Here is a 27,809-nt window from a genome sequence, read left to right as displayed (position 1 = left end):
GTTTCGGTACATGTATACATTGTGGGATGATCAAATCAGGCTAATTAACATATCCATAACCTCAAATATCTATCATTTCTTTGTGGTGAGAACATTTAAAATCCTCTCAGCTATTTTAAAATATACAATACATTATTATTAACTATAGTTATCGTGCTATGACTTTTTCCTCCTACCTAACCAAAACTTTGTACCCTTTGACCAACATCTCCCAATTTCCTATCCAACCCCCCCCCAACCTTCTGCCCCCTCAACCCTTTGCCCACTTCTGGTAACCACCATTTATTCTCTACTTCTATGAGGTCAACTTTTTTAGATTCCACATATAAATGAGGTCATGTGGTATTTGTCTCTCTCTGCATGGCTTATTTCACTTAATACAATATCCTCAAGGTTCATCTATGTTGTTGTAAATGAAAGAATTTCTTATTTTTTAGAGGCTGAATAGTATTCTGTTGTATACATATCACATTTTGAAAATCCATTCATCTGTTGATGGACACTTAGGTTGTTTCCATACCTTGGCTATTATGCATAATGGTGCAATGAACATGAGTGCAGGCGTATCTTTGAAATACTGGTTTTAATGCTTTGGGTATATACCTAGTAGTGGGATTGCTGGATCATGTGGTAATTCTATTTTTAGTTTTTTGAAGAACCTCCATACCATTTTCCAAAATGGCTGTACTAATTTATAATACCACCAATAGTGTGTAAGGGTTCCCTTTTCTCCATATCCTAACACTTGTTATCTTTCATCTTTTTGATAATAGCCAATCTAAGAGGCGTGAGGTGATATGTGGTTTTAATTTGCCTTTCTCCTATGATTAGAGATGTTGAACATTTTTATGTGTTGGCCATTTTAAGTTCCTTGTATATTTTGGATGTTAGCCACTTTATCAAGTGTATGGTTTACATATATGTTCTCTCAGTCTATGGGTTGTCTCTTCACTCTATAATAATTGTTTTCTTTGCTGTGCAGAAGCTTTTTAGTTTGATGCAATCCTGTTTGTCTATTTTTGCTTTTGTTGCCTGTGCTTTTGGGCTTACATCAAAAAAATCATTGCCCAGACCAATGTCATGGAGTTTTTCCCTGTATTTTCTTCTAGTAGTTTTATAAGTTCAAATATTATGTTTAAGTCTTTAATCCATTTTGAGTTGATTCTTGTATAAGGGATAAGATAGGGTCCATTTTCATTCTTCTGTATGTGGATATCTACTTTTCCCAACACTCAATTTATTGAAGAAATTGAGGACAGATACCTTTTGAGGACAGCTAGAGCTTTTCTTATGGCCTATGAAGCTCAGAGTGCACTCATGGTTAGGGTGACACCTAAACAAAAAAATAAATATTATAATACTTGTCTTAAATTGGCAACCAGTCCACCTAAATAAATTCCTTTCTAAATTTGATCTAGCAATAAAAAAAATTAATTTCTGCTAGAGGAGCTAAGAAAAAAGTAGGGAAAAATTATTTGTTTTTTCCATTTCCTGATGTATTTTGTCTGTTTTTAGTTTTTGACTCTTTTCTTTGCCACTACATTCTTATTCTCTTAGTTCACTTCCTGATGTCTGGTATTCGTGAGTATAGACAACACTTGGTTATTTTCACAAGTGGGAAAGGGCTGACTGGATAAAGCAGAGTAGTAGACTATCCAAATCGTGTTTGTCTTTGGAATATATTGATTTTTATAATATGAATATGTGCCTGCTTAATACTTTGAGGTTTTTTTTTTAATAATGAATCTCTTAATGGTTCCAGGTTCTCCCTCCCTTAGTAAAAATTTCCTTGGGCCCCATGACAGTGTACTAGGAATAAGTAAAAATAAAAATAAATCTGACTCACAGTGTCTTAGGAAGCTTGATGACAATATAGGAATAAGCTGTAAAATCCTATATCTGAAGCTTCATTTAAAGATGGAAAACTCTTTGTAGAGTTTGCAGGTAATAGTTGATGTCTTTCATCTTTTATATCTTCTTTAAACCCCTCCAAATTCAGCTTCCTTTTTCTTACCATAATAACTCATTCCCAAAATGAACAGCCATCACTAAGGGGCCCCAGTGAACAGCTTTTGATATTTCCCTTGGGGATGCCGTCTGACATTCTCAACTTCCCTTTAGGACCTATTGGCATCAGAAGAGTTACAATATTACCAGATTAGCACCATGAAAGTTCCATATGTTTCCGGACATTCCTGACATTGAAATAGTGAGTGTGCCAGTTTAACCTCCCTTGATCCTGTGAGGCTGCTGTCCTCAATCCAAAAGTGAGGCCACCCACATGACAGAAGTCCTACACTGTTGAAGGAAAAAGGAAGGTAACCCCTCACTCTATCTTAGACACAAGGAACATTTTTTTTTTTTTAAAGAAAAGATAAATTCCAGCTAAAAGAAAATGCCAAATATTATAAAAAGTATAAGGATAATGCAAAATATAAGAAGTCTTAAAAGCTTTACATAAGGAGATGTGGCCTTACGGAGATTATAGACTTCTGCCAAGGGGAAGCCAAGGAGAGCCAGCAGACAGGGTCTCTGACACTTCATTCATTCATTCAATCAATAAATATTTTGGCTGGTTTTAAAATCCTCTGCTCAGTTCTATGGTGGCTATTATTTCACCCCAACAAAAACAATAGCCAAACAAGTAACTTAGGAGCATCTGGGAAACTTTCCAGTTTTCCTACTCATAAAATTCTTTCTGTAGTAGAAATAGATTCTCTTCCGAGGCCAATGAAAACTTTGCTTTGTAATTCAGGTTTCTCCCAGCAGAGATGATGGTTAAATGATTGGCTTAAATGTGTCATAATTTCTTTCTTACCTGTAACTGGGCACATGATGTCAACAAAAGAGAGTTTGGGAAGATTTCCTATTAGTATCTAGTAAATTGATGATTAGCCACATACATGAAAAATTCTAGGCAAGAGTATGGACATGCTTGAAGCTCTGACTCAGGGGCACCGGCAATATACATAACCTGAACTTTTGTACCCCCATAATAAGCTGAAATAAAATAAAATAAATAAATAAACAAAAGTGAGTTTAATGTGAATTTGTTTACTGAACTTAAAAGAGGTGTTGTCACAGTACACTAAAGTGAAAATGATTCACTTGTTTGACTTTAACCATTTATTTACCTTCAGGGTCTCTTGCCACAGCTACAGTAGTTGCCTCTGATCCCTGGGGGATAAGTTTCAAGACTCCACTTGGATTCCTGAAACAAGGGATAGCACCAAACCCTATATATACTATGTTTTGTCCTATGCATATATACCTATGATAAAGTTTAATTTATAAATTAGACACAGTAAGAGATTAACAGCAATAATAAAATAGAACAATTATAACAATCTATTATAACACAAGTTATGTGCATATGGTCTATTTTTCCCTTTCTCTCAAAATATTTTAATATTTTTGGACCTGGTTGTCCATGGATAATTGAAACCATGAAAAGTGAAACTATGGATGAGGGGGACTACTGTACAACCTAGCCAGTACCCAAAAGCTACCTGTCTGGCTGCCTGAAGATTTTCAATAACACCTAGGAAAACCTTTCTTCACACAGCCTCCATGTGTTATGAATATTGAAATAGGGAATTACAGTTCTTAAAAAGTGATGTGGTATACTCCTTAGGTTTTCTGTCATTTACTAAATTAGGCATAGTTATTAAAAAGTGATAGGGTATACTGGTTAGGTTTCCTGTCATCCAGAGACTCCCCATGGAGTGGAATACCTGAGTACAGTGTAAAACAGAGAGGGTTCCTACCAGTATAAATTTCAGGGTGGGAAGGGCTAAGAATCCTAAGTTTATCTTCTTTGTTCAAAGTCCTCAGACGTCTGTGGAATTTATTTTTTTAAAAAAGCATGTTCAGTACTGTATTTTAGGTGGCTTATAATATTTTAAATGCATAATTGTTATCAATTCATATAATTGTGCATTCCTTAAACACCCTTCATTTTCCTGAACAGTGTTGACTTATAAATAAGTTAACTCCCAGTTCAAGACAAAGCACAGTTAACTACTTCCCCAGGCATGCCAAGTAGCCAAATGGCTACTATAATGGGAAATCACTTTTAAATGGAATGGACAAAAAGGAGTAACCACATAAATGTTGAGCCCCATGTTGGAGAAATTATATTTATTGTTGATTGAAAGAGAAAATATAGCATCACATTAATAGGAAAGTTTCATTGTGTTTTGGGCTAGATCTTCATTTCTGTCATTATTGAACACCCAGCATTTCGTAGCTAAATAATGTCACTGTGATTTATTCATATGCTGACATTGTAAAATGTAGAGTGTCTTTATTGTATTTTTTTTTTTAACCAAATTGCCTGGGACACCAGTAGTTAGCCTTTTAAGAAGGGACGGTGATGTGTTTGTTTGTTTTCTTATACCAGGAAGGTAGAATTGTGGAGTAAGTTGATATGATTAATTCAGTTAGTAAAAAAAAATTTTAAATTGAACCCATATATGGCCAATGTATTTGACATATTTTTCTGCATTTTGACGGGGAGCACATGGTCTCCTTGCAGTGTTTGCCCACCTGTGCTAGGTAAGGATTTCTGGTTGCCCTCTCTGCTCCTGTTGCTCTGTGTTTGCCATCCTCTGTGTTGTTTACTTTGTATCCAGTGGATCAGGTTTCATTCAATTATGAGTGAAGGAAGAGTGAGAAACATCTTCACTCCGATATCCCTCAGGTGTCTCAACATAGCCTGTCTGAATCACAGTCACCTCCTACAATTTTGTTCTTCCTCTGCTGTCCCTGTCCTCATTAATGGAGCATCACAGTCTATTAGTTGCTTATGTGAAATACCTTGACACTCCTGCTTCTTTCTCACCTCTCACATCTAGTGAGTTATCCTGTCCAGTCGTTTCTACCTGTACTTTTTTTTTTTTTTTTAAGAGACAGATTCACACTCTCTTGCCCAGGCTGGAGTGCAATGGTGTGATTATAACTCACTGCAGCCTCACACTCCTGGGCTGAAGTGATCCTCCTGCCTCAGCCTCCCTAGTAGCTAGGACTACAGGCCTGCTACCATACCCAGCTCATTTTAAAAATTTTTGTAGAGACAGGGTCTCATTGTGTTGCCCAGGCTGGTCTCAAACTCCTGGCTTCAAGCGATCTTCCAGCCTTGGCCTCCCAAAGTGCTGGGATTACAGGTGTGAGCCACTGTCCCCAGCCTCTGCCTCTACTCTTAAAGCCTATCTGCTTCTTTGTCTCTAGACTGCTCCATCCCAACCAAAGCCCAGTCATCCTTTCCTGGGACCATTAACGGTAGCTTCCTAATTGGTCCATCAGCAGGCAACCAAAGGGAGCTTTCAAAACAAAGCAAATGTGATCAATACTTAAAACTTTGCCCTTGAGATAAAGTCTTGAAACCTCTAAGATGCCTGTGAGGCCTTGCATATTCTGACCCCTTGCTCTCTGCTGTGGTACAATCATGTGCCCTGCTTTGGGCTCTTCAGACACTTGTTCGTTCCCTCCACCAGTACAGTGCACATTCTATTGGCTCTTCCCAGAGCCCCCATTTAGTGCTTGTCCTTATCACTACCCCAAGTGAGGGTGGAGATGGGTCTACTGTTTTGTCCTCTGCCTGTGGCTCCCCCCAGATGCTTGGAACATGGGTGCCAGTAATGATTGATTGAATGGACAAATGAATACAAATAGAATTAAAGACATCAATGACATTTAGAGTTAATATTTTTCCACATGGCATGCCTTAATATATACTGGAAATGTGTTTTGAAAAAACAAGCATTACCTAAAAAATGTATATGTAAAAAACAAATTTTTTTTCCAATGCAAAAAAAAAAAAAGAAAGAAAGAAAGAAAGATAAAAGGTAAAATAACTCAATCTGGCATCTCCTGATCACGTTTTCTGGTTAACTACCTTTTATGCTGTTCACATGAAGAGATGCTGCAGTAGGAGGAGAAAACCAAGAGATGAACTCCGGAAGTCAGTAAAACCACCACCAGGGGCCCTAATTAATTTTCTGTGTCCTGTGGAAAGCCTAAACATTTTCATTGAGGGTTTTGGCTTTAGAGGGCCCCATGCTTTCCAGACATGCAGCCAAGCCGGATCACCATTCACCATGCTAACAACAGGAACCCTTGCTGGGATGTTCAACAGAAACATAGCACAAAGGCTGCACACTGGACAATGAGACCTGAGTGGGAGAAAGATGTTTCCTGCCATTCTGATGACTTACAGTCACTGCTCATAATAAAAATAGGACATAGTGTTATTGTGCTGTTACCATGCACCAGTGGTGTGCTGAGCACTTCATGTGGAGTGTCTCATTTCTTACAACAATCCTGCGAGGGAGGTGTTACTGTCATCCCACTTTTCAAATGAGGAAAGTGAGGCACAGAGAGGTTAGATAGGGTACACATGATCATAGAGCTAGTTAGTGCTAATCTGCAGTCAAATTCCAGAGCCCACTTGTGTAATCAATACACCCTTTCCTCTACTGTCGGTGGGCCTGAGAATCCCTATATCTTACATTGGTGGGCTGTGGTGGTGCTTCTCAAGTGTCCTCTTCCAGGTTGTGAATTCTAGTCTCCAATATGTTAATAAAAGGTCAAAATAAAGCACCCATTCCAAATCATCTCAATACAGTGTATACCAAGAAATTCCTATAACTGTCTATGTGGAGATGGTATAGTCACATAAATAATTCAAATGTCAAGCAACATAATTTTTAGGAAGTCTCCTTTGAACCCTCCCACTCCTAAAGCTAGATTAGGTAGCCTTCTCTAAACTTCCATGGCATTCTTTGTGTCTTTGTTATTGCCTTAAATCTTTTCTGTGAGTGAGTATGTGTGTGTGTGTGTGTGTGTGCGCGTGTGAAAGAGAGAGAGAGAGACAGACGGGAAAATGAGAACAAGAGGGGAATGATAAATAAAAAATACGTAATTTTAAATCCTCTATCATTGTGCTTAATTAATCTGCCGTCAAATTCATGGCATTGTCTGTTTATGTAAACTTTTGAATACAAAATAATACCATGTCTTATTCTTCTCAAGCTCTTGGTATGGTGCCTGGCACATGGGCACTTACTAGTTACTCAGATGTTTATGCATGTGCACAATCAGTAACTAGCAGAGCCAGGATTCAAACCCACGGCTCCAGGGCTGTGTGACGGCTCCAGGGCTGTGTGACTCCGAAGCTCATAATCTTTCCAACACATGGTCCCTACCCATCTCAGGAATGCACAGTCTAACAAAGGAGATAAAACTAATTGACTCCATCACATCAAGACCGTGATTTTGCCAAAAGAAGCAGAAACAAGATGCTTTCACTTTTGGGAAAGATTCTCGTCTAAGAACTGGGAGAGTACACTGAACCTTATTGAAAGTTGGCAGTAACCTAATGAACATTGCAAAAGCTAGGGTGCATCAGTGAAGAAAGGGATCAAAGTTTTGTGTACTTTGAAAATAAAACTCTGCAATATAGGCTGTCCTTTCTAAATGAGTTAGTATCAGTTAAAAAATCCACACCCAGAAAACAGAAACTCTCATACATTGTAGGTGAAAGTATAAATTGGTACAATCTCTTTGGAGAATAATTTGGTAATATTTAATAAATTTAAATTGCACATATTCTTTGAACCAGAAATTTCAATTCTAGAAGTATATTCTATAGGTTTACATACATATATGCACAAAGAAATGTATACCATGTATTTATACTTGTATTTTTCATAGTAATAAAAGATTGGTAACAACATAAATGTCCAATAATGACTGATTAAATATATTATTGTATATTCACCCATGAAATGGAATACTATGTAGGTGTAAAAAATTAGGCTTTTCTCTATCTACTTCCATGAGAATTTTGCCACGATAAATGTTTTAATTAGAGAAAAAAATTGCCATTCATGTTAAAAACTATGTGTATCCATATGTTTGTGTATGCATAAACTATTTCTAGAAGAATTCACAGGAAACCAGCACAGCGGTTGCCTCTGAGGAGCGAAGCTATGTGAAAGAGTGAAAGAAGCACTTTTCACTATCTATTCATTTATATCTTTTGAGTCTTTTACTAAGAGTCTATCTTGCCTAATCAAAATGAATAAATTAATAAATATTTATTTCACTATATAAAGAGGCTTGGAAGTTGGATTTTTTTGCTAGCAATTTTCAATTTTGATATAATTTCAAATTTACAGAAAAGTTGCAAGAATACTACAGGAAACCCCCTCTTATTCTTTACCAGTTTTTACATTTTGCTCTGTTTGGTTCTCAGTCTCTCTTTGTTTATATTTTCACATATGCATGTAATTCTGTTTTTTAAACCATTTGAGAGTAAATTGGAAACATCGTGGTCCTTTACTATTAAATAACTCAAGGTGTCTTTCTTAACAACAAGGACATTTTCTTACACAACCACAGTACAATTATCAAAATCAGAAAATGTAATTTTGACACGATTCTGATATCTAATTCATAGCTCACGTTCAGATTTTGTCATTGTCCTATAATATCCTTCATAGTAATTTTCCCACCAGTCTAGGATTCAAACAGGAGGGTGCTTTGCATTTAGTCGTCATGTCTCTTTAATTTCCTATAATCTGCAATGTTATTCATTCTTTCTTTGTTTTCTTGATTGTGCCCATTTCCAGTTATTTTGTAGAATGGTTTAGGTTGTCTTGTGTTCCTCCTGATTAGATTCAGGTCATGTGTATTTGGCAGGATACCACAGAAGTGATTGTTGTGTCTCTCTCATTGCATCCTATCAGGAGGCACTGTTGTAGTCTGAGTTCCCAGCCTGGTGGTTCCAGGAGATAAGGCTCTCCTTCAGGGCACGCCTAAAAGCTTTCAGGTCATTTATGCAGCTCTTGATCTGTGAATTCAAATCTCCGAATCCATCCTTTTCTTTCGCAGCTTTGTCCAGCGACATTAGGAGCGATCAGCTAACCTCATTATATTTCCAGAAATGTTCAGAAGTACCATATGCACAGTCACCTAGTTTCTTGCTTCTTACAAGTGGTTGATTAGAAGTGAACAATGGAGATATTTTGCATATCTCTGTTGCCAGATCACACCGCATAGAGTCATTAATGTCTTCAATCAGATTAGAGAGCCAATTCCATAAGCCCCAGAACCAATTCAGAAAACTCATTTTTAAAATTCTATTCTGCCAGAACTACTCTCAGTACCAAACTCTTTATTAGTCTAAATTCTCAAGAGAAACAGAACCAATCTCCATTTCTACGTAGAGATACGGGTAAATATAGAGATATAGATATAAAGAGATTTACTATAAGGCATATCATAGAGGCTGGAAAGTCCAAGATCTGCAGTTGGCAAGCTGGAGGCCCAGGAGAGACAATGGCACAGTTCCAGTCTGAGTCTGAAGGCGTGAGATCAAGTGTAAATTCCATTCCAAGTCTCAGTCCAAGGGCAGGAGAGGACTAATGTCCCAGCTCAGAGAGTCAAGCAGAGAGAAAGAATTCTTTCTTACTTAGCCTTTTATTCTATTCAGAGCCTTCAATAGATTAGATCATGGCCACTCACCCTGGGGAGGGCAATCTGCTTTACTCAGTCTACCAATTCAAATATTACTGTCCTCCCAAAACACCTTCTCAGACACACCCAGACATAATGTTTAATCAAATATGTGGGCATCCTATGGCCCAGTCAAGCTGACACATGAAATTACCCATCACAGGCACTTACCTCAGTTTGTTCTAATATTGGTGACACTAACTTTGAGCCCTTGGTTTAAGTGGTCACAAGGTTCATCTACTGTAAAGTTATCTTTCTCTTTGTAATCAATAAGTAATTTGTCGGGAGATACTTTGAGGCTATGTAAATATCCTATTTCTTGTCACACTTTCAACTACTGGTTTTAGCATTCACTGATAATTTTTAACTCATGTCATTCTTTCTATATTTATTCATTGACATTCTACCCTAAGGGAGAGCTTTTCCTTCTCTCTTCTTCATTTCTTTCTTTATTTCAGTATAAACTCATAGATTCTTATTTTATTCAATGGATTATAATCTGTTACTGACATTATTTTAATGTTCATGTGGTCTGACATGGGTCCCAGTGGAAACCCATTCAATCTGGCTTCTGTGTCCTTTTGACATTCTTTGAGCACTTTCCTACTTTCTGTCTCAGCAAGATCCTCCAGCGTCATCTTATGCTTTCCCAAGGAGCTCTGAGTCCTTTTAGTTAAGAAGAATGGTATCTACAAGCTGTCATCTAGAAGTTATTGCTTCCCTAAGTGGACAGAGCTAGAAAACATGTGTGTGCATACGTGTCTTTCCTCTCTCTCTGACTTCTCTCTCTTTGCCGCCATATACCGTGAGTTTGTATTGATACTTCCAATTCCAATTCAACCCACATATTTTGTAACCTTCTTCTCCAACAGTGAAAAACATATCTCAGAGGTTGAGTTGGAATAGGCACTATTTAATTTTATTTTTCTGGAATAAAAGTTGTTATTTATATTTAGATTATGTGAAGTTACATAAAGAGAAAAATATTTTCTGTCAGGATATGTGGATATGGTCCATCTTTTAAAAATTAGGTGACATCTTGCTGTATTTTATCTAGAACCCCCATTCCATTTTTGAAAGTTGTCAGGGTCACAAAAAAAAAAAAAAAGAAGAAAAAGTGAAGCTAACTACATAAATAGGAAAAAGATGGTAATGATGGTAGGTGATTTAAGGTTTTCTACACCTCATAGCCTGAATTTTATCTATAACATACAAAATCATTTTCTGAGAGAGCAGAGGTGGGCTAAAGGGATTCATTCATTCATTCCTTAATTTTTTTTTATTCATCAAATATTTAATCATCTCTTACTAAGTGCCATCCCCTGTATTGCATGCTGACAATAAAACAATGAACAAGATTGATATGGTCTCTATTCCCCTGGCGACGGACAATGAACAAGTAAACAAAAAACTACTTGTGATAATTACTGCAAAGGAAACAAACATGTGGGATGATGGGGGATGGGAGGAATTGAGACAGGGAAAGAACTCATATTCCAGGCCAGAGTACACAGTGGTCAGAGAGATGGCATGAGATGAGCCAACATTTGGGTGTTAGAGTGGCTCAAGATTGAGGCTTTCTATTGAAAAGATTTAAGGCTAGGAATGTACAGTAAGATTTATATTTTAGGATCACACTTGCTACTGTATGGAGAATGGATTGAAAGGGGGTTGAAGGTGGTTTGAGCAAGGCATGGTAGCTCACGCCTGTAATCCCAGCACTTTGGGAGGTTGAGGTGGGAGGATTGCCTGAGGCCAGGAGTTTGAAACCAGCCTGGGCAACATAGAGAGCCTCCATCTCTAAAAAAAATAGAAAATTAGCCAGGCATGGTGACGTGTGCCTATAGTCCCAGCTACTTGGGAGGCTGAGGCAGGAGGATAGCTTGGGCCCAGGAGTTCAAGGTTAGAGTAAGCTGTGATGACACCACTGCACTCCACCCTGGGCAACGGAGCAAGACCCTGTCTCAAAAAAAAAAAAAAAAAAGATGTTTCATGTTTTTGCTAACACTGTTCACTGGAAAAACTCTTGATGTATAGGTGAAGAAATATATCCTATTACCGAATTGATCTCCATTTCTTTAACTATAAGGAAGAATGAGACATACTTTCGTGGAATTTATTTTGGTGTAACTAGTTGTATTCCTAGGGTTACTGTAACAAATTACCACAAACTGGGGAGCTTAAAACGAAAAGATACTTATTGGCTCAGAGTTCTAAAGGCTAAGAAGTCTAAATTTAAGGTGTCAGCAGAGCCTTGCTCCCCCTGAGACCTGCAGAAGGGAAATCCTTCCTTGCCTCTTCCAGCTGCTGGTGACGGTCACCAGTCCTTAGTGTTCCTTGGCTTGTAGCTGCATTCCTCCCATTTCCTCCTGTCATCATATAGTGTTCTCCCTGGCTGTCTTTACAGGGTATTTTCCTCTTTTTATTATGACACTAGCCATATTGGATGATTATATGGATATGATGGGTATCCATATAATAAAGGATAAGGATATAATATGGATATTATTATAATTTCATTTTGCTTACTTTTCTCTACGTTTTCTTCTTGTCTCTATTTTCAGCAGTGTGCATTCTCCTCTTTATGTCTTTTAATGTGATCTTCATTGCTGTGGGGTTTTTTTTCCCTTCCGTTTGTTTCTTGGGCTCTACCAGCCTATGTCTTTAAAAAAAATGATTTGAAACAGATTTTACTTTTTTTTTAAAGCTATTTTCTTTGACATCTTGTTTCAGAGGACCATATTTTCTTTACATTCTTTGCTTTCATACATAAATATTTTTTCATAATTTTTCTGCTTTATGACATACTTCTTTTCGGGGGGTATTCTTGATCTGCCTTTTGTCTGTCAGATTCTGTACTACTTTTTTCTTGTAACATCTTATCATGGGCCCCATTCTGGATCATTTCTCGTTACTGTCATCTTTGAATAGGTGTAGTTAACTGCCAGGGCAGTTAGCTACTGAACGAGCGTGCGCTGAGTGTGGGGGTCTGCTCGTCCTTCATTTTCTCCCCAGTGCACGATCCTGAACTGGCAGGAAGCTTGCCTGACTAGCAAGCAAGTCCCTGAGACACGTATGCCTAAGACTCCTGGGCCGTCTTTCAGCATTGCCTCTTTCATTGATCAAGATTATCTGCTGCAGAGCAGTTACACCTACTTTTTCTCTTTTACCTCACCACTCTGACAGCCTGCTTTTTGAAAAAATGTAATTTATACTCATTTCTGCATTTAAGCCCACCTTGCAGCAGCTAGCTGAAGTGTCAAACGGAACTAATTTTGTTCCGAAGCCACCTGCATACAGAGACCCTGCCAGTCTTAGCAAAAGATTTTTCGTTTGGCTACTGAGGAACTACGACCTACTTTTGGAGAACTCTACTTCAGTGCCAGAGGTTTGCAGAGGCACACACTCTTAGCCACCTTCAACTACGTCTAGTTTTCATAGCATTCCACAGTCTTTCTTCAGAGAGTGTGGTTCAGAGTTGTCACTAGTTTTTTGTTTCATAATAGGTGATGTCTTTTTTCCTGTTTTTGTTTTGTTGTTCTCCCTGTTGATTTTCAGGGGGTAGGATAGAACCAAGGCATCATTATTCTCCCTAAATGGGAGTCCCTTGGGTGATATTTGAAGTTGATACTGGACTCAACCCTAGAGAACTTGAAGATTTAGAGATCAGGAGAAAATGAGACTGAGAAGGGAAAATCAGAGAAGTAAGAGGAAAACCAGAGAATGTGGCCGTGCAGAAGCCAAGGAAAGAATGTGTCGAGGGAATGGGAGTCAGTGTCAGATGCTGCTGAGAAACTAGGTAAGACGAGGACAGAAAATCAACTGATGAATTTAGCAATTTCGTTGGGAACTTACTTTGGGAAGTTTGATCAAGATTTATGCAAGTGTAGAAGTGGAATCCAGACAGGAGTAGGTTGAGGAGATAATGAAAGGGAAAAAAATGGCATGTGTAGATGGATATTTCTCCTGAGAAGTATGAATATTCATAGCAAATTAAGATTTCATTTGCATTAAAAAGGAAAGGAAGACAGGCCAATCAGTGTGATTAAGCAAGACCTATTCAGAAAGTATATGTTCCTCATGAAATAAATGAGTAATACTTATATATGAATAAAGATTTTATTAAATACAATACCTATTAGACCATTCACAGGGAACTTCCTCTTGATGATAATTGATTCCATCTATTTCACAAAGCCAACCAAAGATAGCACTGAATTCTGTTAGTGGGTGAATCTAACTTAGGAGCATCAAGAGTACATTTGAAATACAGTCATCTGAAATAAATTCCTTTTTCTCTTCTGCCTAGCTCAAAGTTAAATATCTTTTTGTCCTTTCTGTTCAGTAAGTTTCAAATTGAAATAACTCGAGTCTCTCTTTCCTCATTTCTACTATCACTCCCTCATTGAGCACCTTATTGACCTCTTTATCTTGTTTCCAGACACATCAAATTTAAATTTCCTCAGCCTGGTTTTCAAAGCCCATCATATCATATGAAATCTGAGTCCATCGTACTTTCTCAACTGCTCTCCAACATCCCCTAACACGAGCTTTCCCCTCTGGCTGGGCCAACCACCTTGCAGTTCTGCACACCCCACCTGCTCCCCACAGGGTCTCATGCTTCTCTGGAGGGCTGTGCATGTAGTCTGCCCATGACTGATCTGAAGGAGCCTCTTACATCTTGACTTCCCATTGTAGATGGTCTTATATGTAAGTGACGTGCAAATTTACAAAACTACTTTTTTTTAACAAAGTAATGTTTCAGAATTCATGTACAATGAACTGTTGTTCTCCAAAGGCATTGCCTTTATTCTTCATTGCTACTCATTAATTCAAAACTTTTTAAAACCTATTTGTTTCATTTAGAAGCCAATGAAAATATGTGGCCCTTTCAATAAATATTTTTAAGCTTCTTAAGGAAATTAAGTTTTAAAAAATCAACTGCTATTAAGCTATTTTAACTACTTGGGAAATTCTAAAGGAGAAAAAAGTGAACAGCAAAGACTATAAAACTGGTGTTAGAGATACGATATCAAGAATGACTTCACAGAGGAACTGGTGCTTAGGCTTTTGGAGAATGGAAATCTGGTGAGCCCAAGGGGAAAGAATGGATGGGGAAAAGGTGTTCCAGGCAGAATGAATCTCATGGGCAAAACCATGAAGGCATGTAGCCCTTGGGAACTGTAAATAGCTTATTAAGGTAAGCGCAAGAGTCACAGAGACAGAGATAGGGGAAGGTTTTGGTGGGTAGAAGTGTTGTTGGCAGATAGGAGTCAAGTGAAGAGAAGCCTGGAGGCCAGACCCTTTGTGTCCCATTTATACGTTACTCTTAGGGTTCCTCATTCAAAAGGGTTTGTTGTGATAATCCTTACCACCATAGTACATACTTTTATTATCTTCACTATCATACTAAGTTGTTATTATTTATTTACAATAAATATTTTTATTTACAGTACTTCCCTGTTCTTTACTCCTTTTTAAAAAATGTCAGGGTTAGGCCCAGGGTCTGCACAAAATAGATACTGAATAAATATTTGAAAATGAATTATGAAATTTGTCATAAAAGGTTTGCACACAGAGGTCATAGAAACACCTTCCTTGGTCTGGTGTAAGAGATGGTATCACCCATTTGTCATCAAGGATAATCACTGCAGTTCCTTCTGGAGGCAAATGGCACAGGTGCCTACATTACCTTAGTGCTTACTTTCCAAAGCAAATGGAAATCTTGAGCTGACGTTAAAGTGTGTACTGGCACCATCTAGTGGTGATCTTAAGACCTAACCAAATTGAAAGTTTCATATTTGATAACCAAACTTAGAATTTCAGATAAGGTAAGCTTCTAATGTTTTGTAACTAGCTGAAGCATTGCATTGATTATCATATTTCATTGAACCTTTGCCACTACCTTCAAGTTAATAATTATGCATTCAGTTATTTTATACATACATGTATTTTAGTTGTATTTTACAAACATGGTGCCTAGAGGTTTTGATAAACAAAATATTTAATATTTTACTTGAAATAAAATGGAATTTTGGATAAAAATGATCTAGTAGTGGTTCTAAAAATTATCTATTGAGAAAGAAAGTACATTATTGGAGAAACCTGGAAACAGAACAACATTCTAATCTCATACATTATTTGCTGTGTCTCATAGTCACAGAGTTCCCAGCTCATGAAGTCATTTTTTCCTAATATCTTTCTGTGCCTTTTCTTATTTTTTCCTATTTGGACAGCATTTTTTAAAACTAAAGAATCTTATTCTTTTAAGTTTTTCCTTGGAGGTACCTGTTGAGCATGTACTGCAAATTTGCAGGTTAAGCCAAAAAGACTTGCGTGGTGAATCTTAGCTTTCTTTTATTTTTGTGGGTCTTTGAACATGTGTTATATAGACATTTTGCTTGTGACTTACAGTTGCCTGACAGCTGAGGCAGGGATCAAATTATGATCATTGAATTCATTCCTCACATGTAGGGGTTGTTGTGATCTCAGTAGCAATTATTAACAAAATAAAAACATTAAAAATCTCTTTCATGCGTAACATAATCAGAAGCATGAGATTAATTGCCTTTTTTTAAAAAAAAGTACTTACCCAATGCTAGAGGGATAAAGGCATATAATTATCACCATTTTACAGGTGAAGAAGCTGAAAGCTGTGGACAATAAGTAGCTTTTACAGGTCTCACTGCTATTAAGTTTGCAGTGTGAGCATTCAGATCCAGATGTGAAGGACTCCAAATCAGTGCTCTTAGCTACCATGTAAACTTTCTAACAATTGAGAGGATGCATAGAAAGCTACGATAGAAAAATACACAGAAAACCTTCAAGGGGTTAATAACTCTTATTTAAATACATACTAGCTACTTGATAAAAATCTTGGTTTTAATTTATTATTGACATTATCAGCTTCTGCTTGTTTCCATTCCTAATTATAGCTGACAGCCTTCATTCCAGCCTTAAATTCCCAGGAAGTTTAAAATTCTTGCCTGTTGGTCCCAAATGCTTAGTTCCTTCTCCTGCCCCACTGGCCATGCAGCAAGTGTGCTTGGAGATATGCTGTCTTTGGACCAGCATTTTGCCAGTCTGGGTACTTCTTCGTTCAGCTCTTGGAAATGAGATATACCTGTGCTTCTTGGCAGGTGCAACATGTTGGTGGCAACCGTTTGTTGTGTAGAAGCATCCAAGCTCTGGGACACATATGTTTATATGTATGGATTACTGTGTAAATAGTGGATATATGTGGGTTTTCTAAACTTTATATTTAATTTTTTCTTTGGAAACATAAGTACATAACTGTGCATCATTGCAGTCATATCATATATACTGGGGCTTTTTACTTTTTTTCTGTGTCCTGTGGCCTCCTCTCACCTGCCCACATAGCCTTCTTCCTCATTTCCCTCCATCCACATCACCCTACTATGTGTATAAAAACGTGTGCATACTTATGTATAAAATATGTCCATGTACTGATCTACATACAAATACATATATGGGGTAGATTTTTTAACCTTTGTTTTATGGAGGAAAGGTGGATTGTATTGCATATACTTAAAAAATGCACATACCTTTCAACCAGTTATCTCATTCCTAAGAATCTATCCCACAGAAATAAAAGCATCAATCTATAATATTATATATCAAGAGTATTTCTTGCAGTATCATGGAATCATTGAATAAATAATGATGTATCTACATGATGGGATTTTAGGCAGTCATTAAAAAAATAAATTTGATTTATACCAGAAGCGTCTCCTCTCCCATTCTCTCTGTTACGAGTTCAATTGTTTTTATTCATTTACTGACATTTTAGTGAGGTTTCAAGAGGAAGAAGAAATAAATGTATGTGGACAGTCCTCTTTGTAATTGAAAATCTAAGGAGATTTCAAGACCTGCGTTAACTTCTGTTTCTTTTCCTCCTTACAGCTCTGATGTTGTCTTCAACTGTTTTTAGTTTTTCCCTCTTCTTACCCTTCTGTATTTTGGAAACAGGAAACCCCCAGCCTCCAACAAGTTGAATTCTTCCTTCTTTTCCTGGCTTTTAACCCCTATTGATCTTTTCTACCATGTGCATCTGAAGGGACACAGCCATAGACATTGTCTCTAAAAGTGATTCAGAACCAGTGAAATGGCAGTTCAGATATTGTCCCTGGGATAGTTGGACTTGTTTGGAAATAAGAGATTCATAGGAAAGAAATAGCATTTCTCTATAACCACAGCTGCTTCTTTCTTTTCTTTTGCTTCTGTACAGATTTGAGAAGGGACGCATCTACACGTTCATTGGAGAAGTCGTCGTTTCTGTGAATCCTTACAAGTTGTTGAACATCTACGGAAGAGACACAATCGAGCAGTATAAAGGACGTGAGCTGTATGAGAGACCCCCTCATCTCTTTGCTATCGCTGATGCTGCTTACAAGGCTATGAAGAGGCGAGCAAAAGACACTTGTATTGTGATATCAGGTATTTGGAGGGGGTCCCCTGTATTTCCAAGGTCAGTGTGTTTAACTTATTTGGTACTCAAGGATCCAAACAATTGATTAATTCTTTTTTGAAGGTTGGAAACCTGAGCGGTTTTATAGGAGAGAAAAAAATAACGAACGTTAAATGCCAAATTATTTAAATAATTTCTGATCACCCTCTAGTCTTGGTTCATTTACAAATACATCTTACACTTGGATGACTCCTGGCCAGTTTGTAGACTAATCTAACATAGAAAATGCTTTCTCCCATCTCGAACACATAAAAGTACTAGATGAAACATAACAAAAATTATTTTAAAAAATAGCAGAATGAAAGCAAGAAAATTAAATACTGATGTGCCAAAAATGAAGGAAGAACACAAAGTCAGACTGGTGCATGGGAGCTAGTGTTGCAGGGCCTACAGACACGTGGGGGCCAGAGGTGGGCATTCAGAGCTGAGGGCCCAAGCTTTAAAGCTCAGAGGAGGATAATAGGCTACAGACCGGTGCACCTGAGAGGAGGGTAATAGGCTACAGACCCGCTGCACCTAAGAACTGGAGCTGAACTGTGTACGTAAAGTTGAGACCTTCAGGGAATCTCATGTAGTGAAATGGGACAAGAAGAATATCTGCCCACTGACCCAGGATGGCTGCTCCCAAACCGTGGGAATTTCCTTTGGTGCTGATGATACCTCACATTTGCATTAGTGGTTTTATGCTTTTAAAAAATGCTCTTATGATCATTATTCCATTTTGGTTATCAAAACAACTGAGTGGTATGTAGAACAGTTGTTTTTCTACTTTATAAGATAAGAATATTAAAGGTCAGAGGAATTAATTAACTTTACTTAGTGTTGGAGTTAGAGAAGTATATCCTAGGGCTACATTTTATTGACACAAATTAATTACAAGAACAATATTGCTGGGCTTTAAAAGGGGAGAAATAAAGCAATTATATGCGTGTGTGAAGTAAAAGCAAAAATCTCATCCCCTTGAATACCTCATTCCCCCCAAATTCCAGCAGTAACAGCTATTAACAGTTTAGTGTTTATCCTTTTATACATTTTCTCTGCAAGTGTAAATACATATAGTCACAAATGCATGTGTAATTATATTATAAATGTATAATTATATTATAGAATATATTATGCCTGCTATTATATAGCTTGTTTTTCCATTTAACAATATATAGTGGACACCTTTTCATTAGAATACCTAGAGGGCTAGTACATTCTCTTTAACAATTATGTATGTTCCATTAAGTAATGGAACCATGATTTATTTACACAATTCTCTACTGATGGGTATATTATTTCCAGATTTTAGCTATGACATACAGTGTAATCTATAGAAATATTTTTAAAACCTTTGAAGATTATTATTAGTATTAGTATTTTTTAGTATTTCCTTAGGAGCAATTTCTATGTGTGGAATTTTGGGGTCAGAAAGCATAAACACTTAAAAATTTTTATAGATACTTCTAAATTGCTCCCCTCCTCCCACCTATTACACCAATTGTCAGTCTTTTTCTATCATACCTTGTGGCTGGAGTTTGCTGTTTTTTTTCACTAGAGTTTCCCTAAAATTTTAAAAGAATTATTTTATCCCCTTTAAGATTAAAAGAAATTGTACTATAGAAAATAAGGTTATATGACCTTAGCTGTATCCACTTTTGAATCACTACCTTATTTCTTTTCTGCTAAAGAGTCATTGCCAAGTATTAAAACTTCAGCCTTAGTTTATCACATTTTATCTCCTGATATTTTTTCCTGAGTAAATCTTGATTTGTAGTCTACTCATTGTTTTACTTCTATAATAGTTTTATGTTTTTCAGTATATTCAGATCTGTTAGAACGAACACTATATCAAGGCAGGATGAAATAACTCAAAAAAGTAAAATATCTTAATGCAACATGAGGGATTTTAAATGAATAAGCAACATCAAAATTCTAAATTATTCTATCAAAAATTAGTTTAGTCTTGATTTAAATTATAACATTAATCCCTGCATAATTTTTCCCCCCAGGGGAAAGTGGAGCTGGTAAAACGGAAGCCAGTAAGTACATTATGCAGTATATTGCAGCCATCACCAACCCTGGTCAGAGAGCAGAGGTTGAAAGGTAAGGACAATCTAATAATGGGGAGAAATTCTGATTGGAGCTTCATTCTCTCTCTCTCTCTCTCTCTCTCTCTCTCTCTCTCTCTCTTTTTTTTTTTTTTTTTTAAGAGACAGGATCTCCACTCTGTCACCCAGCCTGGAGTGCAGTGGTATGATCACAGCTCACTGTAACCTCCAACTCCTGGGCTCAAGTGATCCTCTGACTTCAGCCTCCCAAGTAGCTGGGACTACAGGCACACGCCACCATGCCTGGCTAATATTTTTTTATTTTTTGTAGAGATGGGGTCTTGCTATGTTGCCCAGGCTAGTCTCAAACTCCTGGCCTCAAATGATACACCTACCTCAGCATCCCAAAATGCTGGGATTACAAGTGTGAACCGTCATCCTGGCCATCTTCTATATAGACATGGCTAGGCCTAAACTCTGAATGTGTCAAGCATTTTAATGATTAACTACTCTGATTATCTTATTGTATATTGTCTCTATACTTTTATTTATGTTACTATATCTATTTCTAGATTTGTTTTTAATGAAAAAATACTACTATGAGAATCTTTGCCTAATTATAAGACAAAAAAATTACTCTGAAACAGGTGAAAGTGTCCCCATTCTGGTTTATAACTGCTGCCTTAGATGTGGCCTGCAGAGCCTTTATAATTTACACTGGTGGGTTTTATTGTTCAAGCTCTCACATGTTCCTTGCCCTTTCTGCCACACTGAGTGAAGCGGGGCTCTGGAAGGCAGACCCATGCCTTCCCATCATCATTACAACCAGAACCTACTGATACTGGAAGTTCTAAAAAGATTCATTTTCTAAAAGGATTTCAGGCCATACCATGCTGCCGCTCACAAACGATGTGCAAGGAAACTGGTCTGTACTGTCCAGGCCCAGCATTTAGGACAGTGCTGGCACGTGGTATTTGCTTAATACATATGTAAGGAATGAATGGATGGGTTTAAAAAAAATGTGGCTATATAACAATAGGGCTTGACTTTCTTCCGCAGTTTGGCTTTTTTGAAGAGAAAAAAAGTATTTTCCTAATTGGCTACTTTGAAGCTTGGTTTGCTGAAGAGTCATACCTCATCTACACATGACAACCTTCCATTTTATAAATAGAAAGGATGCTGGGTTGATGTGAATGAAGAGAATTTAGACTCGACTACCCTACGTGGGCTTTCTAATTTTCATCATAATTGGGCTGGATTGTAAGGGCAAAAGAGGCATTTTTCTTGATTGTAACATAGCCCTGCTTCTGACTCTGACTTTGCCATCTAACTTGATAAGGACAAGGATATGAGTAAGTTTTCTTAATTTCCTTAGAAGCTCAGAAGAGTAGCCGAGAAGTAAATTAATTTTATTTCCAGTAGAGTAAGGTATATATAAATTTACTCATCTTTCTCAACCATATCTTACCATAAGCAGTTCTCTTCCCCACCCCATACACAATATTTTTTTTTTAAGAGACAGGGGTCTCACTCTGTCACCCAAGCTGGAGTGCAGTGGTGTGCACTGTAACCTCCAACTCCTGGGCTCAAGCAATCCTCCAGCTTCAGTGCCACCCCTCACCCTGCCACTCCTCAGTAGCTGGAATTACAGGCATGTGCCACCGAACGCACCCTACTTTCTCTCCAGATTTTTAAGCATTTATTAACACATGTATACTCACATGTACACACATGCACACACACACACACACACACACACAAACACACACAAGGATCCTGCAATGCTTTATTGTTTTGGAACTTGATTAACTTCATTAATATATTCTAGACATCTTTCCATGTCACTATATATTGATGTACCTCATTCTTTTTAGCACCTGTATAGTGTTTCATTATATTGGAAAACAAAAATTTATTTTTATCTATCCACATTGGTGGACATTTGTTTGTATTTTGCTGATATTGCAAACAATGCTACAGTCAGCATCTTTGTATAAATGTTTGCATGTGTTGTAGGAAACTCCAGTTTTTTAAAAGTCCTAGTCTCTAAAACTTTTATTAATGACTTTCATTTATCTGTGTTAAAAGAGTGAAGAATATGTTGCTTAAGTCCAACTGTGTTTTGGAAGCTTTTGGAAATGCCAAAACCAACCGTAATGACAACTCAAGCAGATTTGGAAAATACATGGATATCAACTTTGATTTCAAGGGGGACCCTATTGGTGGACACATCAATAACTACTTATTGGAGAAGGTAAAATGTGCTTAATTTCTGAGGATAATGTTTCTAAGTGCTGAATGTCTTAAAAAATTATATTTATAGAATTTTTTTATTGCTTCAAAATAGCTTTTAATCCTATTCTGCCTCCTTGATTTGCTTTCTATGATAAGATATTCTCCTTTTGTTTTCTTCTATTAGCACTTATAACATTAAGTTGGAAAAACCTGCAGATACAGATTTAAGTATATATGTGTACAGGGGGCACTGGTATGAGTGTGTGGCAACTTCTGGGTAAGGTTTAATCAAAAACTAATCTGGAACTAATCAGTTCCCATCTTTTTATACATTACCATCTTTAATGCATTTTAATTTTAATTAATTTGAAATCTCATTTTCCTCTAGTTTCTATTTGTTCACTGCTCTCTATTAACATATATGTATTTTATAATCTTCCATCCTAATTATAAAGCATACTGTGTTTGGTCAGTGAAAATTTAGAATGTATTTTTATGTGCCTATGTGACTGTTAAGCCCAACTGATAGAAGATTCCAATTGAAACTTTTCTCTTGGGCCTGCCAGAGAGGTTGTGTCCTAACTCATCTTGATTATCACGGGGCATGACTGCAAGAGAGCACATTAGAGTTCATCCACCTGATTGTTACAGTTAAGCTTGTGCTTTACAGAGTTAAATCTTCACCTTGAATTGTACTCACATCTAAGCTGAAATACATTCTCAGTTAAGGGTTTCCCACCCAATTATGCTATAGCATCCTTTATGGCAGTATAATGCAGCATAATCTTTATGTTTGTTTGTTATATTGAAGTGAGACTGTTAAGGAAATAAGTGTTTTATCAGAGTCAGTTGAAAAATGACAGGAAATGGCAGGTATTATTGGTCTTTTGTCCAAAATGTTTCATGGATTCACTTTTACGTACGTATTCCATCAAAAGGATCCTTTTGAATGAACACACATTTTGAGTCCTCTCCTCATAGCAGTCTTTTTGGAGCCATCTAAGGCCAAGGTCCGTATAGATAATCTTGCTCAACTGATTTTATTACAGGATGTGAGGCATTGCTCTTTGAAATGCCGGCAGTTGCTGGAGAAGGAAATGTTGAGAATAGTCTTCCCTAAGCATTCCTTTCTATTCTCCCCACTTCTAATCTTTACTCCCCACCAAATTCCATCTTTCAGCTCCAGGTTAAAAAAAAAATTGTTTCACTCTTTAGAAAGTTTAGGGATCTCTGTTTTAAGCAGTAAAAAGACTTACCAAAAAGTTGCACAAGAAACCCCATAGAGAAGACCTAGTCTTAGATGAGTACTATCCATGGAGTCTTTAGGATATTTAAGTGTGCTGTAGATACAGGATTCCCTGAGAAAGTGACTTCCATTTTACTTTAGGGGCATGTTTTCAGATTAACCAATTTAATGTGTTTTTTTCCTAGTCTCGAGTGATTGTGCAACAGCCAGGGGAAAGAAGCTTTCATTCTTTCTATCAGGTTAGTAACCTCCTGTTATGCAGTCAATTGATCATTTGCTTCAGTTGTACAAGAAATGAATATTTTTATCTTGGGCTCTCCCCTGTTCTATGCCTCCCTTGTCTCCATTGGCACCACAACACACCACACATGCATGCACACACCACACATGCTTCTTAAGAGACTGGACAAGCATGACTGTTGTAAAGAGCTGGCAGGTAGTTAGCCAAGCAGGTGACTGCCTTGGTTGAGCATCACCCTTGTTTCTCTACAACGTGGGCAACAGTTTAATGACTGTGAAAGCTTTTGAAATGCTACAATCTATAAATATGTTAAATTAATTTTGTTTTATTTTTAATTGAAGCTGTTGTGTCCCTATTTGGGAGTTCCAGAGATGGGAATACAAATTCAGTTTATTTTGCTCATAGAGATTATAAAGCAATATGATTACTTCTTAAAACTAACCAGGATTTATAAATTCAAGGGAGAATTGTCTTCACAATTACAAAGATGTGGAAACAACCCAAGTCCCCATCAATACATGAGTGGATTAATAAAATGTGGTATATGTATACCACGGAGTACTACTCAGCTATAAGAAACAATGGTGATATAGCACCTCTTGTATTTTCTTGGATAGAGCTGAACCCATTCTACTAAGTGAAGTATCCCAAGAATGGAAAAATAAGCACCACATATACTCACCATCAAATTGGTTTCACTGATCATCACCTAAGAGCACATTCAGGAATAACATTAATCAGGTGTCAGGCAGATGTGGGGGTGGGGAGGGGATGGGTGTATACGTACATAATGAGTGCGATGCGCACTGTCTTAGGGGATGGACATGCTTGAAGCTCTGACTGGGGCGGGGGCAGGGCAATATACGTAACCTAAACTTTTGTACCCCCACAATATGCTGAAATAAAATAAATAAATAAATAAATAAAAAGGGAGAATTGTCTTCTTTATCCCATCAAAGTTTAGAGAACAATTTGAATACCTCTTTTGGGAGTGCTTTTTTAAGGTAGAATCTTTTAAATAGCCCTCCTGTTACCAAGTCTTTACACTCAAAGAACAAGTTTGATACATTATTGTAATTTTTTAAAGCCCGAAGTAATATGAACAAAAGCAAACAAGTGAGGTAGGTGATCAAGTTAAGCAATATTGTTTTGGATTTTTAAGAAGTAAAACTATAAATTAGTGAAATTGATTTCCTTGTGTAAACTGTGAAGGTGATTGAACAGTGACAGTACAATTGAATACTAATCAGTCGAGTCTGGTTTCTTCTAGGTAACTGCTTTAATAGATAGTACTCATTTGTATATATAAGTTCTGGTATATTTAGTTTAAAAATCAATTTTAAAAATCTGGTAATTATACCTCTTAACTAAATAGAAACATACAGTTTAATATAGGAAATTTAAACAAAATGCTTTCCAAAGATATGCCCTATCTATCAATATTGTATTTGCGTTTTGTTAACGATTTGCCATGTTTTAAATAAACTGTTTTTCTGCCAAATATAAAAGAGTTCTGTTTGTTCCAAGAACCCCTAACTTTTTCTCAGTGCTTTTCTCACTTGGATGAAAGTATTAAAATTTGTCGTGATTCAGCATTACCGTCATAGTTATCCAATTGTCCTTGTTTCCTGAGGTGTGCAGACTGTTGAGGAAAACCTGTTTGTATCCAGCGTGAGTCAGCGTATGAATGTCTGCTGATGCCTCTTACTTCCGTGGCAATACTGACTTTTTCTAAATTCTGAAACACAACTGTATCCTGCCTATAATGAGGCTGCTAAGCAAGCGACCAACACAGAATAGAGAATCCTGTTTTACAAATGACCGTATTCAAAACTGGAGCTTTTTATACCAGTTATCTTGTGAATGAGATGAAACTTTTTAAGTAATTTTCTTCATGACTACATAGCATTCTCCATAACTGATGAAAGTGAGCCATTTACCTTCAAGGTTAAAAAAAAAAACTTCTTCAAAGCTAGAAACAGGAAGACCTAAATGAATTAAGCCCAGAAAATGAATAAAAACTAGATTACCACTAAGTTAGAATATTTGGTTCCACATATATTTTGCCAATTTATTTCCAATTAATTATTTTTCAGCTACTCCAAGGAGGTTCAGAGCAGATACTACGTTCTCTACATCTCCAGAAATCCCTTTCATCCTACAACTATATCCATGTGGGAGCTCAATTAAAGGTGAGAATTCCTCTTTGAGATATAGAGTCAGACAATCAGAGAATCAGAAGGGACATTAAATAATTATCTGGTCAAGCCTGATGCCTTCAAGCAAATAAATGTTTCTTCTATTCTATTTTTAAAATTCTCAGGGACAGAGATTCAATACATTATTGAGTCAACAACCTTGCTTAATAACCCGTCACTATATTTTATCACCTTCTGACAGAAAAGAAGCGGTTTTTTTCCACATTCAAGATTTGCTTTTAATTTTTAATCCTGTTCCTATTCCTTTTGACACTATAAAAATATCGACAGGACTAGGATGTCTACCTCCTAAGAAGATGTCTTATGATTTGGCCAAAGGCAAGTTAGTAAGACAAAAGAAAATTAAAAAGTGCTTTGATTCTCCATTCCCTGTTTTTTTTTTTTTCAAATATTCATTTTGATGTATCCTAGAAATAGTTCTGTGACCCTTGAGGCATTTCTATTCAGCTTTCAAGATTTTCCATTTTTTCCCTTTGCCTTGCAAGCGCTTGTGCACACATATGCAGGCACATCTTTGCTCTTTTATTTCTAGTTTTCTGCCAGTCATTTTACAGCTAAGCCTAATGATATACTGTGTTGACAGTAGGTTATGAAACAAGGAGGAAAGGCATATACACACATAGAACACAGTATGGAGGGATACAGATCACAATATTAGTTATTTATTCTGGACAGTAAGATTATGGATATTTGTGTTCTGCTTTTCCATATTTAAAAATGTTTCTGTAATAAAAAATGCATTGCTTTTGTAGTTGGGAGAGAAATAAAAGAAAATAGAAAAGAATAGGAATAGGATAAAAAAATTAAAAGAAAACATTGAACATGGGGAAAAAAACTTCTTTCTTGTCAGACAGTGATAAAATATAGTAATGGGTTATAAAGCAAGGTTGTTAATTCAATAATGATCACAGTGAAAGCCCAAAATAAAGATGAACCAAAAGGAAACAAAAATACACTAAATCTTACCATCCAGAGATAATTGCTGATAATGATTTTTGTCTATATTTATAAATGGAATCATACAGTAAATCCTGATTAAATAAACCTGCTTTTATTATATTATAATCTAATCACTAATATCTTCCCAAGAAAACAAATATAAATTAATATTGTAATTTTAATAACTATAAAATATTGCACTGTATAAATCTTAACCAGTCCTAAAATGTAGGAATCATGTACAATTAAGATATTTTGGGTTGCAAGTAAGAGAAGACTGGATTAAAAGTCTCCAAAAACAATAAGAAATTTAATTATCTCACCTAACAAGAAACCCTGAGAAACCCCAGTTCCAGAATTGGTTAATTCTCTGCATTAACAATGTTGTTAGGGACCCCTGTGTTTTTTGTTCATCCACATTGAGTGGACTGGCTTGTCCTCTTAGGCTGGTTTCCTTCATGGTCCCAAAATGGCCTCAGCAGTCCAGGAGTCACAAGTAGAGGAAATAAATGTTCATGGCTTATGTCCCTTTATATGCTAGAGAAACCCCCAGAACCCACCCTTCACGCATCCCCCACAAACCCTTTCCCTCATGTGTTACCGATCAGAGTGGTATCATGTGCCCATGGTTAACCACTCACTTGGTAAGGGTAATAAGACCACCATGATTAATGGAGATTTACCTCTTGGGGCTAGGTGGAGGCCAGTCATGAAGGATGTGCACACTTAGGAGTAAACAAGTCAGGGTTCTATCAGCAAGGAAGAAATGGGGTGGAGAATGGGAATGACTGTTAGGTAAACAGTCAACAATTTCCCACAGCAGGACATTTAGATTTTTTTGTCCAGTTACTTTGCAATTTCAACACGGTTGCAGGGGTTTGGGGGATTT

The 27,809-nt window shown here is 36.9% G+C and overlaps 1 protein-coding gene across 1 annotated transcript in view; it reads left to right on the top strand.

Moving 5' to 3' along the window:
* Positions 1-27,809, top strand: part of MYO1D (myosin ID) — a 320,017-nt gene that overhangs the window by 67,601 nt on the left and 224,607 nt on the right. Inside the window, exons 2-6 of the mRNA XM_045525468.1 lie at positions 17,768-17,976; positions 20,002-20,095; positions 22,129-22,294; positions 23,707-23,760; positions 25,859-25,954. Of these exons, the coding sequence (XP_045381424.1) occupies positions 17,768-17,976; positions 20,002-20,095; positions 22,129-22,294; positions 23,707-23,760; positions 25,859-25,954 (619 nt within the window). The remainder of the gene's footprint in view (positions 1-17,767; positions 17,977-20,001; positions 20,096-22,128; positions 22,295-23,706; positions 23,761-25,858; positions 25,955-27,809) is intronic.

The sequence above is a fragment of the Lemur catta genome, chromosome 15 (genome assembly GCF_020740605.2).
Source record: "Lemur catta isolate mLemCat1 chromosome 15, mLemCat1.pri, whole genome shotgun sequence".
NCBI classification, from domain to species: Eukaryota; Metazoa; Chordata; class Mammalia; order Primates; family Lemuridae; genus Lemur; species Lemur catta.
This window is presented reverse-complemented; position numbering and strand designations above follow the sequence as displayed.